Raw genomic sequence first — 17678 nt, forward strand, 5'->3', positions numbered from 1 at the left:
TCTGGGCAGGGTGGTGCCCCTGGGCAAGGAGTTGTGCCCGGGCTGGGCCTCTGCATAGGGAGCAGGGCAGGAGAGTTGGAGCCAGAAGGAGAGTCCGCGGGGGTGTGCGTGTGTGCCTTGTGCCAGACCCCAAGGGTCTGAATCCTGCCCATCAGTTAGGACCTACAATATCTACACCCACCTCCGAGGACCTAAGACAGATGGGGGTCCACCTGTACTGTTCACCCAGGATACCTGGGCTACGGAGACCGGACTGGTCTGAGAGACCCGGACAGAGCGCACGACCTGCACAGGTCACTGGAGCAAGACTTCCAGCTCCGCGGGCTTTGCCCACTCCGGGATTTGGGCTCCGGAAGGGCTGGCCCCGCCCCCAGGCTCACCGCGCGGGGCGGGGGGCGGGGCTCTGGTAGGGAGTACCCGGTACTCCGCGCAGGCGGCGGCTGTTGGGGCAGTCCCGCTGGTTGCAGAGCGTGCAGGGATGCATCGGGTGTCTGCGACCCTCCGCGGCAGGGCAAGGCCGAAAGGCCGCTCGGGGGACGGCACGCCAAGCCCGGGGAACAGTACAGGTGAGAGTCGGGGCCACGAGCGGGGCTCTGCGCCCTTTTCCCGGACGGGGAAGCCGAGGGGAGGGGGGCGGTGCACCACCGAGGAGGCTGGGGATGGGTGTGCACAGCCTGGGGGTACATTGCCGAGAGGGTGGGGAAGGGGGGGCGCACAACCGGGGGGTCGGGATGGGACGGCGGGAGCGGAGAGGGCGCACAGCGGAAGACTGGCTCGAGGGCGAATCTCCCCGAAACTCTTCGTCCAGCGGGCGTCCCGGGGGAGGCGAAGATTGGCCACAAGCGGCCTGAAAGCAGGCGGCCCGCGGGCCCAAGTGCGCGCCTTTTCCTGGTGGGAGCCGCGGGCTCCGCGGGCGCACCCCACCTGTGCTCTGGCAGAAGTTGGCGAACCTGGGGAACTGTCTTCGCCTTGCGGGGAGATGCTCTGGTTCCTTGGCAGCTCCCCTACCCCACTTCACTGATGGTAAACTGAGGCAGGAAGAGGGGAGCGACTGCCAGAGGTCCCGCGGCAGTCGGGCCTGGGTCAAGGCTTCGGGGTTTTCGGAAGAAGGGGAGGGCTGGCTATTTTACTTTGTTTTTGATTTTGAGAATGTTCTAAAGAGAGTTCACCTTCGTGCCTTGGCTTCTGAAGACCCGAGTTCCAATGCTGGCTTTGTTCCACTAACGCGCCTAAAATCTAATCCTTTTAGAAACAGAAACAAACTCGGACTATGTTCCCTAGGTGTCCTGGAGGCTCACTGTAGTGGACACTTAAGCCCAAGGGGTCTCAGGGCACCTGTGCCTCAGGCCAGGTGTAAGATTGGGCTCTCTGTACAGGTGGAGGCTGGGTCCAGAGAGGTTGACTGGTCCAGTTCACACCCTGGGGTGCAGCCAGTCCTGCTTAAAACAATTATATCTGCCACCTTTGGGCACTTTGGGGCCAGCTCCCTTTCAGATGGGGAATCTGAGGCCCAGGGAGAGCTGAGACCTGCCCCGGCCTGGTGGAGTGGGTTTATTTTGACACCCCAGGGCAGCCTGATGCCCAATCCTGAACTGGTGCTTTGCTCCATGTGTATATGGAGGACAGTGTGTGTGTGCTTGCCCAGGCTGGGGAGGTGGATGCAAACCAGAAGTGGAGGGACTTGCCCAAGGTCAGCCAAGGATAGGGGGAGGGGCTCTGGCATGTTTGCCTACAAAAGGCCATTTGCAGAAGATTCTTCTGGGGGAAAGAGGAGCTCAGAGTAAGGTCCCTGTCCTCTTGCCTGCCCAGCCTAGCCCCAGCCCTGCTTCTGACTGGCTGTAGCTCAGCCTACCCCCTGACATGACCCCTGGGTCCAGGCCCATGAGCCCTCCCCTGGGATTTGAGTTTGGAAGCCCCCTTTGACCTGGGATGCATCTCTGCCTCTGTGCCTCAGTTTCCACATGTGCTAAGTGGTGGGCACTGTCTATCTGCCCCCAGGCTGTTGGACAGGCCAGGCAGAGCCTCCACCCTGGCCATAGTTCTGCTCTGGGGTAATGTGTCCCTTGGACTCCATCATTCCCTTGGCCTGTGGCCCCAGTCTCTCAGGCTGTGAAATGGGCTCCCACCTCTCCCTGTGGGAGTATGAAGGGATGGATGTAAGGGTCTTTTGGAGACAGCTTGGCACCGTCTAAAACGTAGCAACAGCATGTGTATCTTTCTTGCAATCTATAAAATGGGTGCATTACTCTATTCTTCCTGAAAGTTTAGCCAGATGGACATGGCGTTCCGGGATCTGTGTCCTCTCATCTTCCACGCATGGGGCAAGTTGGGGGAGGCTGGCTAAGAGCAAGATTTTAAATGTTTGTTGAATGCCTAACTGGGAGGGGCTGAATGCCCAGCCCTACCATGGAGGCCTCCCTCCCACTGCTGTCAGGCCCCTGGCCCTGCTCCCAGGGCAACTCCAGCACTCCTTGATCCAGAAGATTGTCCAGGAACGCAGCCAGGCGGGAGGAAGAACTCGAGGTTCCAGTGGCCAGAGGTGACCCCCACCCAAGACTCTGTACTCTGGAGGGACCACAGAGCAAGGGCCCAGAAAGGGAGCATCAAGAGGACCACCAGATGGTGAGGGTATGCTCTGGGTATCCTTGACTTCACTCCTGCAGCCCTGCCACACAGCCGTCCTGAGCCCATTTCACAGAGGAGACACCGAAGCTCAGAGGGAGCAGCAGGAATCCAGCCAAAGCCTATGTGCCCCCTGAGGCCGGCTCTGGCCTCCTGCCAGGGTGCAAGCAGACCTGCTAGATGAAAGCAGCTACTAGAGCTTCAGTGTTCTCCCCTGAGTGATTTGGGGGTACACTCTTCCTGGCTTGGAATTAGCCTGGTTCTGTTCTAGAGGAGAACACATATCTGTGGGTTGAGCTGACCTGCCATTAGGGGAGTGCCTGGGACACCTGGGTCTGGGCTGTGGCCAAAATGCAGGCCTCCAGTGGCTCTGAATCCATGCCCACACTCCATGGGGAGAGGAAATGGTCTAAGAGAGGGCAAGTGTTTTGCCTGAGGACACATAGCCAGGTCTGTGGGCTTCCTGCATGTGGCTGTGCCCACTGCAGTGGTCTTAGAGGTCCTAGCCTCTCTAGACTACCCTTGTGTGTACATGGTACTCTTTTGAACTATCTGAGAAATTCCTCCTGAGGGTACTCCATTTAGGGAAACTGAGACTCAGGGGAAGTAACTCTGTGGTCGCACAGAGACCAGGCTGGACACCAAGCCCTGGTGGCTGGCCAGCAGCCTGCCCCTCGCTTCTGCTAGTTTCAATGATAACTTATTTACCTGGTGAGGTCAAGGTTTGGGGGCTGTGTGGACTTCAGGAAGGAGGATGGGAGGAATAGGCCTGTGGTCTAGGTTACCAGATAAAAGATTTTCAGGCAAGACTCATTCTCACCCCCGCTGGCCAGGCTGGCTGGGGAGGCTGGGGCCGGAGAGTGAGATGGGGCATTGAGCTTGCCAGGGTGGCCCTGATGGACAGATCTGCCCACTTCACTGTCCAATGAGCCCATACGAGTTGTTTTTTGATTTGTCTCTTGTTTGCATCAAATCTATTCCCTTTTTTTCTATTTCCTCTCATTTGAGATTTATTTGCAGATAGTAAAGAAAAAAGAGGGAGAGGGGTGTCATAAAGAGTACTGAGGAAAAATATACCCAAGGTTGTGGGGTGTGTCGGTCCAGCCCAGGAATGGCTGAGAGAAATGGAGCATCCAGTGTCCTGCAGTGTGGGCTGCAGGTGGGTGGGCCAGGCTCTGCTGAGGCTGGAGGAAAAAGAGCTTGCCAGGAAAGGGGTGTCCTGGAGCTGTTGGGTGTCTGTAAGGGTTTTCAGAAAGGGAGGGAGGAGGAGGGATTTACTTCTCAGGCACCAAGTGTAGGCAGGGGCTGTTGGGGGCCAGCAGAGATATATGGAAGTCCAGGGGGCTCTAGGCTGTGGGGGCGGGGCAGGGGGTGGGGAATAGCAAAGGGTGTCCAGGGAGCCAGGGTGGATGTGACTAAAGCCCCCTTAGGCTTCTGGCACTAAGCCACCTCCTTGCCTATCCTGGGGTGGATCACGAGTCCTGTGGAAAGGTCTCATGGGGGCATTACCAGGGTACACCTGATACCTTGGACAGGTCTGTGGGCCAGAGTTTCCTCATCTGGAAAATGGACTCAGCCCAAAGGAGTTCTTGCTAGCATTCCAGGCCCAGGGAGAGAATGCAGGAGACCCCATCAGGGCCTAGGGGGGCAGGTGTAGCTCTCCTGGCTGCCATGGACTAGGGGGTAGGAATGTGGCCTTAATGAGAGCGTTCTTGAGCTCCTAGCACTGCTCTAAGGTCTCCATGGGGCGGGGCCACTTCTTCCATGACCCTGGGGGGCCAGGGCCAGGCCAGGAGGTAGTAGAGCAGGGTCGGACCCAGTACAGAGTGGGACTGGAGGCCAGGGGTCATTCTGAGCAGTCCCACTATAAGAGGGGGCTGACCTCTGCCTCCCAGGTAGGGAAGGTTCTAAGTAACAACGCATTATGGTCTTTTGCAAGGGCTCCTCCCTCTCTCCACCCTTCCGTACAAGAGTCATTTCCTCAGACCTTCTGCTTTCCTTTATGAGGAAAGACCTGTTCAAACAACACCCTTCTACCAGGAGCAGGGGCTCCCTGCCTTTGATGAAAGTGCAGAGGAGGGGAGATGAGACTACAGAGGAAACCTCCCTGCACTTCTCAGTATCCAGCTTCACAGTGGCATAGTCCTGGGGTAGCCTTTCATTGGATTTGTGCCCCAAATTCTTTGTGTCTTCACTGCATCACCGTCTCACCTTTATAAGGTACCAAGATGCAGGACAGGCTCAAGGCATCTTGGGAAGGGGTTAATTCTGTCCTTTGAGACACATGACCCCCATGGGTGGTGAAACTGCCTGCAGTGCCATCTGGACGGCAAGGCAGTGGAACCAGCAATGGAACCAGCGCAGCATAGGATGTTGCTGTTGACAGCTAGTCCTTTCCCCACTGTTTTGCATGCTCTAGGTGCTCTTACAGTGGTGGTTTCCTCACTGGGGCTGGGGCTATAGGTCATCTTGACCAGCTCCTGTCCCACCCTGCCACTACAGTATTTACAGGTGGGCCACTGCACCCAGAGTGGTGCAGTGACCAGGACACCCCAGCAGGCATGTGTAGCTGCAGGACTGGCCTGCTGCCTGGCTTCCTGGAGTCTCTGCTCCTGTCTGTGACTTAAGTAGAAGGGTGGGTGGCATAGGCTCAGCAGAGGTTGGAGGGGGCTGGGCCCTCAAGGGAAGCAAGAAGGCCCCACCTGGGATCTGGTGGGCACCAGCTTACCAAGTGGTAGGTGGCATGCAGCAGTGACACTCAGGGCTTTCTTCCCACGTTTTTGTAACCACGCCCCATAGCTCTGTTGTACCCTTAACATGTCACTAGGCCTCGCATCTCTTGCCCAGTCTTTGTTCATCCCTCAAGGCTTCTTACTTTTTTGGTAAAGTGCTAGTTGTATCTTTAAAGGATGAACATGAATTCGTCTCTTCTTTCTTTCATTCACCAGGTGCTGGTATGGGTCCTGGGCAGACAGCTATAAGTGTCTCTAGAGCTCTCAACCTTGCTGATCCTCTCCCCTACAGGGTCTCCCCTCCCCAAGGGTTACGTGGGATTGGGGAGAAAGAAATAAGGTGCTTAGCCACAGAAAAAGAGAAGTCACAGCTCTAAATTGAGGACTCGGAAGTGATGGCTGCCTAGCAATCCTGGGGAAGGGGCCACGTGACCAGCCTGTGGCTGCCCTGCTATGTCTACCCGGTTTCAAAACCCCTTGTTCACCTCCAGCACACGTCCAGGTCGACAGATCCTGGAAAAGAAAGGAGATTCTTCCTGGACTAGTGCTAATCATAGCTCTCATCTATTGTCTTCCATCTATTCATTCATGCATGCAAACATGCATTTATTCACTTCTGCTTTGGTGCCTATGGAGACAGAGCATGCTGGTTAATTAAAAGTCCAGACTCTGGACTCAGAGTTGGCATCCCACTGCACCACTGACCCAAGGCCAGCCAGGGTAAGCGTGGGATTCTGGGAAATGGCCAGATGCGGGCACAGCGTGGGTGCTGCATCCTCTCACCCTGCCTCCCTGGCTTCAGCCCCCTGCTATAGGGGAAGACAGCCTCTCAGGCCTACCTTGCCCTCCACCCCAGAGGTATGTACCTTCTCCCTGAACCCTCACCAACCTGGTGGGCTATTTGTCTTTTTAATCTTCACCAAGCTGAGGCCAAAAACAGTATTTTAGGTTTCAAATTTGCATTTCTTTGATTGACATAAATATTTCCCCTGAATTTTTCTAAGCTTTATGAAGGTATAATTCACATATCATATGATTCACCCATTTAAATTATATGTGTACAACTCAATGGCTTTTAGTATATTCATGGATATGGGCAACTATCACCACTATCACTTTTAGGACATTTTTATCGCCCCAGAAAGAAGCCCCACACCCCCTCAGCATGGTTACTTCCCATTCCACCTCCCCACAGCAACTACTGATCTACTTTCTGATTCTGTGGATTTGCCTTTTCTGGAAAGCTGCAGACAGAAGCCCAAACCCCCCAGCCACAGGACACACCGGAATGTGCACCTTCCACAACAGCTATGGCCCAGCAGTTTCACCCCACCACCTTCCCATTTGTGATCCTCGGCATGTCATTCAGCCTTGTTGTCCTTTAGTTTCCTCATCTGTAAGGTGGAGATGGCTACCTTCCTCATAGGGCTTTAACAGTAAAGCACCCATTAGGCATTCAGTGTTTATACTTATCTAGAAGTCCGCACCCCCAGTGAACAAACCAAAAGGGCCCCACAGCCTTATCCCCTGCCCCACATTTCAGCCTAGTGAGGTCCCCCTGGGTTCTCAGTGAAGCAGAGATAAAGGGTGGACTAACTGCAGCTTGGCCACACACAGCCAAAGGTTGACTCTCCCTGTTATGACCTACAGTGAGGGGCTCGGGCAGCCTCAGCCTATGGGGCAGCAGAATGCGTGGCCGAAGCTGAAGCCTGGCTCTGCCGCTGCCCCGTTAACACCTTCACCCTGAGTTGGGCAGGGCCGCACAGCCAGACCAGAGGAGGCTTCGCCTCCCTGAGCCTTGGGGCTGGTTGTGTGCCAACACGTGAAACACTGGCACAGGATGTGTGAATGCATGTGTGTGGCCACTCTAGAATGACACTGCTTTCGGCGGTCTTGGGTGTGCTCTGTCCCCATACCTGTGCAAAATGGGGTATTGTGCATTCCATAATAGAGCCCCCCCATGGCTGCTTCCAGGTGGACCTGGATTTTGGGTACACTCCAGCCCACTACAAATGTCCTGGGTCTATATTTTGAAAGCAGGTTTGCTGATGAGTTGGTTGAGGATTGAGAAAGAGTCCAGGTACATTCTGAGATTTGGGGCTGAAGCAAGTAAAGGATGGAGACAACCATCAAAGTTAAAATGGAGGAGTCCACAGGACAAGCAGGTTGGAAGCACAGGAGCTTGGCTGGGTTGTGGAGGATCGGGGGGTGGGTGGGCAGGACATCTGTGCCTGCTGTGCAGGGGGCAGTCCTGGCTGGAGCATCACAAGGAGGACAGGTAAAGAGTTGTCTCTGGTTGGTGTGGAATAATGAGGTCCCCAGCCTGGGGGAGCCAGCCTCATTTTTCCTTCTCCTACCATTGCTTCAGCCTTGGCTGCAGTCTGTGCAGAGGATGTTGGGCATAGGTGCCCCATGTGGCGCCCCTGGTCAGTGTATCTGCCAGTATGGGCCAGACAACCAGCACACCCAGTCAATGCTCAAAATCAGAACATTTCAGAAAAGCAGAAGGAAGAGCCTCTTGCACTTGGGCTGGGGAGACATGCTGGGGAACATCCATAGCAGCTTCATTCCAGATTCTCCAACATGGGAAACCACTCATATGCTCATCAGCAGGGAACAAGAGCAAACATGCAGCACAGTGCCTCCCGCGTTGTGCCAAACAGGTGAAACCAGACAGAAAGGGCACATGGCGTGTGTGCACATGTGTCTCTGTGTGTTACTGGGTATGCAAGTTAGCCTGTAGCTGCCTTGCCTTGTTCTGAATTTCTGCCCTACAACCTATGAGCTGTGCAACATCAGGATGTGACTTAATTGCTTTGTGCCTCAGTTTGCTCACCTGTCAAGTGGGGAGAATGATGGTTCTCTCTCAGAAGTTGCTATGCAGATCAGTGAGTTAATGTACATAAAGCATGTGGAACAGTGACAAGTCAAGTCAGTTCCATGTAAGCGTCATTGTTATTATTTTATAAAAATGCTCATGATTGCCACTTCTGGAGTGTCTCTCTGTGTCCTTATATAAGGACCTTGTTGTAACATGTTAGGCCGGCCTTGCTGACATTCGTCATCAGGATGTACCTCGATTTACTACACTGATCTCTACACACGGAATAGAGCTCACTATTCCATGTGCTCTGAGGCAAACATCCTGGTGTAGAAATCCTGGCGGCAGATTAATGATTATTTCCTTTGGCTAAATCCTCCGGTGTCTATACAACAGAAGGCTCTTTTACATTTTACCAAGCTCTGTCCAGAAGGTTTGCATCTGCTCTTACCAGCAAAGTGCCAGAGGAGTTGCTCCCAGGCTCTTGCTAACTTTGCAAGTGGTTTTTGTTTTGTTTTGTTTTTGTTTTTGTTTTTACTTTTCGCCAAGTTAAGAAGTGAAAGATTAGCACTCATCAGAATTAGAATTTCTTCAGTTACTGTGAGGGCGAGTTTTTTTTTTTTTCATGCTTGTTGGTCATTTCTATCTCTTTTGTGAAATGCTTGCTCATACATCAGTCCATTTTTTTATTTGAATGTTCAGTTTTATTGATGTGTGAGATCCCTTCATAAATTAAGGGTGGTGAAACTTTGTCCTGTATTCTCGAAATATCTCTTCCTAATATTTGCATTCATGTTTATCTTTTTTTTTCAATTATTAGGGAGTAATAAAAGTTTTTGCTTTTTACTCTTCATGCAATTACATCTGTCAATTTCTCTCTTCCTCCCTTTTTCCCCCCTATGATTCTGCCTTCGGAGCTATGCTTGGATAATCATTGTGTATTTAATGCTTTTATTGTCTTCCTATGCGTGTTTTTATTTTTCAAGCTTCGCATATGCATTTGATTTTTTATTTTTTTCCATAACTATAAAATCAATTTATTATTGATTTGTAGGCTTGAGTTACATTTCTTTCTTTTCAAAGAACCCCATGCTCAGAATTCTTTTTTTTTATTTTTTACATTAATTTGTCTCTCTTTTAAAAAAAAAATTTCTTCCATTCCCCCACCCCCGTCTCCTTTGGCCACCATCAGCTTGTTCTCTGTGTCTATGGGTCTGTTTTTGTTTTGTTTTGTTTATTTGTTTTGTTTTTTAGATTCCACTTATAAGTGAAATCATATATTTATTTTTCTTTGTCTGACTTATTTCACTTAGCATAATACCCTCTAGGTCCATTGACATTGTTACAAATGGCAAGATTTCATTCTTTTTTATTGCCAAGTATTCCAGCATGTTTCTTTTTCCAACACTGTGCTCTTCAGAACATTGAAAGTTCACTTAATGTAGAGATCAGCTCTGCATTTGTCCCCAGGCCACTGGCTCTGTGGTTGCCACTCTTGGTGGTGTGGGTGACTGGGTGACCTTTCCACATATCACATGGTCATTGGGGCAGTGGTGCCCATCCCAGATGGGGGCTCCTGCCCAGCCCCTACCCTCCAGGGTGGGGTTCTCATGCTGCCTCTCCTCTCTCTCTCCCTAGGCACATGTATCCAAGTGCAGCCGCCCTCCAGGGGTACCCTCCAAGTCCTACGTGGTGATGGCACTTCTGTGGGGACTGTCATTGTGTTCCACTGCCCTACAGGCCACCAGATGGTGGGATCCGGCCTCCTCACCTGTGCCTGGAAGGGGAGTGTTGCTGAATGGTCATCAGGGACCCCTGTGTGCAAGTGTGAGGCCTGATCCCCACTGAGCTGTCCCCAGATCATTTGCTGCCCTGGGTGGGAGGGGGCCTGATCTTGTTACTTGGACAGCATGAGTGTCCACAGAGAAGGTGCCAAGTCATGGTTGGACCTCTGTGTAGGGTCTTGCTTCTGGCGCTGGTAGCCCCTGGGGGGCTCACATCCACAGTGTGAACTCAAGTCCTAGAAGCTGCTGTGATCCTAGATCTGCCACTGACTTGGCCTGTCATCTCTAAGAGGTTACTTATGCTGTCTGAGCTAACACTTACCTATTCTACATTCATTCATTCATTCATTCATTCTTTTATGTATGCATGTGGCAAACCTTAATAGCATATTCCACATGCCAAGAATTCTAGAATTGGGGATACCAAGAGCCAGGATGCACCTGGCCTTGTGGCCCCAGTCGAAAGGTAAAGATGATTTTCTGGTTGTATTTGTTGTACAGGGTATTGATGAATAATACCCAGTACAGCATTTTTCAAAGTGAGACCATGTGTATTGTGTAATGTGTATTGTGCAATAAAAAGGGCTCAGTAGTCAAAATAGTTTGGAAAAAGTCAGGTGAGTAGGCTGCAGGACTTCTCAGAGCCTTTAAAATGCTCATGTGTTGGGTGAATCTCTGAGGAGTATATCTATTAGGATTAGATTCCAAGAGACACAAAATCCAAGATAACGGGAGTTAACCAAAATAACAGGGGCTATGGGAGCTTTCTCTTACCTATAACCCTCAGAATGGGCAGTCTTAGGCGTATATGGTACCCCATGGTAGGACCCAGGCCCCTTCCATGTTGTGACTCTATTGGTCATTAACTTAATTGTGTGATCCAGGATAGCAGCAACTGTGTTCCAGGTAGTTGTTAAAGGATTAGGGGTAGGGCAAGGAAGGCTCTTAGAACTTGTCCCTCACTGGCCAGAATATGGTCATATGACCACATGCAGCTACAAAGGAGGCTGAGAGATGTAGTCTGCAGTCTGGATGGCCACTGTCCTGCTAGGGCATGGGACTGGGGACTAGGCGATGTGAGCAGTGTCCACTATAGTGGAGAGTACATGGTATAGGTCAAATTAGGATTCCGGGCCTTGTTTTCCCAAAACATCCTTTAGAATCTAATAGAACTAGTTTTGGGCACATAACTGAGGTCAAATAGCTGAGCTCAAACAGCTGATATGTGGTGAAGGCCCCTGAAGTGTTTTGCCAGCTTGGGACATTGCAAAGACAGATTGAGGGCTGTCTGCTGCCATCTAGCCTCAGGGACCCAGGCTGCAATGGGTGAGAGCCAGAGGGGCTTTACTGAACTTCCTGTCAGAGCTTCTCACAATGTGCCACCATGAACTCCTACATACTCTCCAAAACCCTGCTCAAACACCCCTTTTTGGGAGGCAGTCTTTCCTGATAGCCCCACCCCTACAACAATTTGCACAAACCTTTAGCTTAGCTGCCAGTACCTCCCTGCCTCTCCTATAGAACAGGGCTCACTGAGGGTGGGCAGGGCATCTGCTTCTGGGTCTGGGTGAGCCATGCCTGGGAGCTGGTCTTGTCTTCCTCACAGCCATGATGCCCCATGAGACCTTCGGCTTTAAGGTGGCTGTAATCGCCTCCATCGTCAGCTGTGCTATCATCCTGCTCATGTCCATGGCCTTCCTCACCTGCTGCCTCTTGAAGTGCATGAAGAGGAGTGAGCGGCGGCACTTTGACAGGTACAGTGGCCCGAGTTTCCTCCCGGGAGGCGGTCCTGTGTCCCTGAGCCCTGACCTCCCCCTGGAGCCAGGAGTACCAGCACCCAGGGCTACTCAGGGCTTCCTGAGGGTGTTCAAGAGGGTGGAGAGAAGGATCGCCCTACCAAGAGCTACCACTCTGGTCGCAGACAGGGTGCGTCAGGGTCACCCCACTGCAGCCAAGGCTCGGCATCCTGGTCGTGGAGCATCTTGGCAGTGGAAGGCATGCAGGCTGTGGGTCCATGGGGGTGTGTCATCCTGCAGGCTTTGCCTGTGTGGTGTGCGCTCTGCAGTGTTGGGCATGCAGGGCTGATGGGTTAACTACAGCCTGCAGGCAGAGTCTGGCCCACCACTGGCTGCTTCTTCACTGTAATTTGTCCTTTTGAGAGGTATTTTTTAAAAATGTGGTAAAATATTTACAACATAAAAGTTACCATTTTAACCATCTTTAAGGGTACAATTCATAGGCATTAGTTCCATTCACAGTGTTTTGCTGCCATCATCATGATCCATCTCTTTCTAGAACTTTCCACTGCCTGTCTTTGTAAGTATAATGTTCTGGCATTTACAGATCATCCGTGACCACTTCTGTCCTCCAGAGGCGGAGCCAAGGAGTGGCAACAGGGACTGTATGCCCCTAAAATACTCACTGTCGGCCTTACAGAGGCTTGCAGGTGGTGGTCTGGATACACACAAACTTGAACATCCTCCTGCATCTTTCCCCAGGACGGCCCAGCTGTGGTTCCAGCTGAGAGGTGAAGACTTGGAGACAGTGCAGGCTGCCTACCTGAGCCTCAAGGGCCTGAATAACAACTCCAGTGGTGGTGGCGAGTCCAGGAGCCAGCCTGGCCAGTCACATGACAACCACAGCTTCATCACGTAGGCATGGGCCTGGGGAACGGTGGGCCAAGGGGTGAGGGTGGGACCTCTGGCTTGGTTAGGACTAGGCCAAGGAACCAGGACCCCAGGGGTGTTGGCTGCCCCTGCATGCTGCTCAGACTCACCTGGGCCTCAAATCCTGGCCCAAAGACGGGCTGGTGGTCCTGCTAGCCCTTGGTCCTGACCCTGCATCCTAGTGCCCAGAGCCACCACCCACCCACCCCATGGCTTTATCTTGAGAATTCAAACCTGTGGAGAAGGTGAAGCTTCTGGATGCTAGTATTCCGGAACTTCACTAGGACCCAGCAGCCTCCATGGTATGCACGTGGCCTCTTTCTGTCCTCCCATCTTTCTCTCTACTTCTGTCCCGCTTTTGACGTGCACACGTGCACACACACACAAACATTCTCTTATGCACTCTTTTCTGATTCAAGGACTCTAACCCTGGCTGAATATGGACTAAAGATACAATGTCTCCCAATTTTGTCACCAGCTTTTAGCTCGTGCCCTCTGACCCAGGATTATGCGTGTTACTGGCTGCCAGGTCTATGGGCTCCTTAAATGAGGATAGGCTTTTTGCCTTTGGTGGCCAGTGGTCCCTTACAGAGACCATGTTCCAGACTGTCCGGTGTTGGGACTCGGGCTGCATTTCTGTCACAGGTGCTGTGGTGATGCTGGTGCAGATCACTGACGCAGGTCAGGCTGTGCCCCCTCCAGGCATGTGAACAAGGTTCTTTGGCCAGGGCAGTCCACATCAGGTGATGAAGGGCTCTGCAAGAGGTCACTCTGCTGCCTCCAACCTCACCCTAGCCCCAGCATCCAGGGATGATCCTACTGAAATCAGTTTTCTCCCTGGGGATAACAAAATAGTGATTTTAATTCTGTTGTAATTCTGTCATTTTTTTCCTATGAGGAGTGAGGATGAGTTCTGTTTTTTCTTCTTTTTCTTTTCATTTTGTTTTATTGTTTTCATATCACTATGAACTCATGAGTATTCTTTTCTACAGCTTTATTTTGGGGAAAATTTCACAAATACACAGAAGCAGAGAGAATAGTGTAATGGGTCTCCTGTCCCTGCCTGCCGTCCTCAGTGACTGCCGTCCCCTGAGTCTTCTGGATGAAATTTCCTATGGGCTCTAACCCTTCTCTAGTGGGAGCCCTACCATGCAGGCTGCAGCCTGCTCATGCCCCTTGTGTTCTGAGCACCTCCTTTCTCCCTCAGGATGTACCAGCCTATCTAGTGCTTTCTCTTCCCAGACCCCAACGAGGCCACCTCTCCAAAGAGCTGGGTAGAGGACAGCTCTCAGAAACAGGGCCTGCATCGCAGAAGTAGAAGGCCTATCCCTGCAGAAAACTTCTCAGGGAGCCAAGTGCTTGCCCCAGCTGTATGATGACCACTTCTGCCTCTGTTTCCTCACTTGTACAATGAGGATCTCACAGTGCCCACTAACACCGCCCCCAATCCCCTGTTGAGGTGACTGTTGTAGCATAAGGGCTCAATGAGTACCAGCTGCTGTTGTTAATTCTACTCTTGTCCCTCCTGCACAAATGAGGAAACTGAGAAACAGGAGGTGGTGACTTGTTTGGGTTTGACATGAGCCTATCTAGTCCCATGTCTGCATGCAACATGCTGGGCCTTGCGTGTGGGGGGAATTGGTCCCTGTCTCCCTCCATTGAGCTTCAGACATTAGGCTTGCAGGGATATGGCAGAAATGCTGCTTCACACCCTTCCCACATGATGTGACAGGTCATTGAGCTACCCTGGTGGTCCAGGGGCCCCAGAGCTTTGCTCCAAAAACTCCAGTGTTTGTGAGAACCTCCCTGACTACACTCCTATTTGGGTAAATATTGGTGCTTAGAGCTGGTTTTCTTTTTTGAGATGACATTTTGGGGTGATTCTAGGAACTGACTGTTTAGGCCAAATAGTATGAATATTTTTATTACCAAATTTTTTCTTCAGGGAGCCAGCACAAGTTAATGGAACCATTTTTATAGCTGCACATCACTGAGTGTTAAAGCTGTGTTTCCACTTGATGACTGAGCAGTTGTCACGCAGGTAGTTTTCATCAGCATTTCATCGCGTTTCTTTGATTAACCGTGAGGAAGAACGTTTTCTCCATCCCTTGGCTTACCAGTTGCATTGCTGGTTTTAGTCATTTCTGTTTGGTGAATCACCTGCTGACGTTTTTCTTATAAATACTAGGAGCTCTGTGTACTGTGAAGAAGCCTTATTCATCACTTGGCTGCAAGTACTTTTCTTTTTGTATTAGTTATGTTGGGGTGGTCCTGCTCATGTCTCTCCTTTTTATGCAGATTTCTTGGCAGGTTTCCCCTGCCCTGTGATACCCTCCTCCCCATTGTAGACCTGTAAAAGATTGTCCCATGTCTCAGTTGGGAAGAGCACCAGTGGAATGAGGGAAAGAGTTGTTGCCTCTCAAGGCAATATGGTGTCTTGGACGAGGCTTACCCACAGCTGCTACAGGGGCTTCTTGGCTGAGATGAGACTGCAGATCTCTCAGGGGGACTGCATGGGGCCTGTACCTGCCCCACAGACACCTGCTGTTAGACCTAAGAGATTTGTTCTTTCTTCATCTGATGGCTGGCACAGCTGTGTAGCCACCTCCCTTAGGGAGTTGGAGGTGATGCCCTGAGGAACCCCTGACAAGAGGCCAGCTTGGGGGCCACTCTGAATGTCAGGTCTAATCAATGTAGCTCAAGGCAGGAAGTAAGTGAAGCTGGGCGAACATTGGGGTGAGAGCCCTTTCCCCGTCAGCTCTCCCTGCCATACCCCCACCCCTGGCTCAGTGGGACTCAGTGAAGGTGGCTCCTGCTCAGGGCTGCATAGCTGAATGGGGGCAAGGTCCCTGGGACCTCTGGCTCCCATCCTGGGACACTCTTGACTGTAGCCCAGGGGCTTCTGGATGTGCCGTGCTAGGCAAGGCCCAGCTGCCTCCGTTCCCCCACTAATTGTTGGTGAAACTGTCATGAGTAAGGCGAGATTTGCCCCTTTACCTTGCTTTTATTTCATAAATGCTTCCTAGGTTACAAAATGTGCCAGGTGCTATTCTAAGCTCTTCCAGATAGTCCTGGTTCTAACCTTAGGGGTATACACTGTTCTTACCCCATTTTAAGAAACTTATCCAGAATCACACACAACTACTAAGCGTGAAGGTAGGTCTGAATTCAGGCTCTGGCTCCAAAGTTCATGGATTTGTGCACTAAGCTGTCTTTTCTTTTCACCAGTTCATTAATTGATTCATTCACTTATCCATCAAACCAACAGATAACTTAATACCTGCTACTTCCTAAATCTTTTCTGAGAATTGAGTGTGGCCGGGAACAGAGATCCAGGAAGTCTTCCTGGAAGAGGTGATGCCTGAATTGAACAGATTGGGAGAGCCTGAATATCAGGGAAGGAGAGAGACAGCAACTTAAGGGAAGGGAGCAGTCCAATGGAGGGCTAGAGGTAGAACAGTCAGGCAGACATCAGGGAGCAGAGGCCAGTATAAGGGGAAGACAGGGTGGGCCAGGTGATGGTATCAGGCCAAGGTCTGATCAGCCTGGAGAATGGGTTGGTTTGTGATTCGGGCCGTAAGGGAACTGAAGATATGGAAGGTAGGTGATCTAGCCCCACACCACCAGAAGACAACCTGGTAGGAGCAAAGGTGTGCCCCTGGATGTTTCTGGGAAGTCCCAGCCTGGAGAGGCAGCCTGATCCCTGCAATTTATGCACATTCCAAATAAGCCTCCTTTGAAAAAGCCCTGGGAAGCCTCTCCCTCCCTTCAGCCTTGGAAGGCAGCTAAATGGAGGCAAGGTCCCCTAAGTCCTGGGCCTCTCCTTGGATCACCCTCCTCATTTGGGTGAGGAGCCTGAGGCCCAGGGCAGGGTACTGATGGAGTGGACTTCTCAGACTCAGGGCAGATCCAGCAGGAGAAATGAAGCTCCCCAACTTTAGAGTAGCCATCTGCCCCAAGCCCACTGAAAGCTGGGCTTTGGGAGTGGGGAGGGCCTGGATGTCTGGCACAGGCTCAGGATTGGGGTTATATGGGGTCCCTTCTCTTCCCCTAGCTAATACCTCCTCTCCCTGCAGAGACCGTGGCGAGTGCACCAGAGAGCTGGCTGGCATGGCTACAGCATGGACAACAACCCCTGGACTCTCAGCACCCCCGCCTACTCACCCTGGGCCCAGATGATGGTGCATACAGAGGACCCAGGGCAGACCCTGCCTGCTCCCAGGCCCACCTTGTGAATGCCTAGAGAGCCTACAACCTATGTCCCAAGGTGACTGAGGCCCAGGCCAGAGCCGCCCTCCACACGAGGAGGACTGGGGCAACCCCACCAGCCAGCCACCTACATCTCGACATGTGTCCAGCTCAAGATTAGTCAGTGAAGTCAGCTTCTGGATTTAGGGATCCCTCAGGACACCATCCTGATTTCAAAGTCTGGGGAGGGACCCCAGTGAGGAGTGTCCTGTCCTGGGGAGCCCAGCTGTAGCAGTTTTTATAGATAGCCTTCCTTGTAACCACTGCTGAGGTTCACAGACCCAGCTGCAGCCCCTCTCTGACTGAGTGCCTTCAAAAAGACTATAGACGTTTTAAGCACATTAGTTTTGCATAGCAGAAGAAGAGAGCGCCAACTTCTCAGCAATCACAGTAATGCATCTTCTTCCACAGAGGGCTGCCTGTAAGCAGGGACCCAGCTGGATGCTGCATTCATTATCTGTAATGTGTGAGGGGTGTGAAATAATTGTAATACTGAAAAATGAAAAGATAAAAATCACTGGCTCAATTTTCAATCCCTGTATAACAAAATCCCAAGCGTAGTGGCCTAAAACTACAGTCCCTTTTTATTACCACTAGGGGCTCTGGGCAGCCAGGGCTCAGCTGGGCAGGTCTCATGGGGAGTGTCCCATGGTGGCTGCAGTCAGCTGGTAGCATATGGAAAGCTGGCTGGCTCACACGTGGGGTTGCTGCTGGCTGTTGGCAGAGCATGGGGTAATGGTACCTTCAATGGCCTGGGCCTCCTCACACCATGGTGGTTGGTTTCCATGGTGAGAGTCCTGATTGC

General features: G+C 51.8%; 1 protein-coding gene across 1 annotated transcript; it reads left to right on the plus strand.

Moving 5' to 3' along the window:
* Positions 1-390: 390 nt before the first annotated feature.
* Positions 391-17406, plus strand: SUSD3 (sushi domain containing 3). Its single transcript, XM_039888458.1, is given in 8 exon segments — positions 391-566; positions 9814-10002; positions 11566-11713; positions 12458-12610; positions 16702-16739; positions 16742-16818; positions 16821-16937; positions 16939-17406. Coding segments are annotated over 8 exon segments (873 nt in total). The 5' UTR covers positions 391-478; the 3' UTR covers positions 17002-17406.
* Positions 17407-17678: the final 272 nt, after the last annotated feature.

The sequence above is a fragment of the Pteropus medius genome, unplaced genomic scaffold (assembly GCF_902729225.1).
Source record: "Pteropus medius unplaced genomic scaffold, Ma_sr-lr_union100, whole genome shotgun sequence".
Taxonomy (NCBI): domain Eukaryota; kingdom Metazoa; phylum Chordata; class Mammalia; order Chiroptera; family Pteropodidae; genus Pteropus; species Pteropus medius.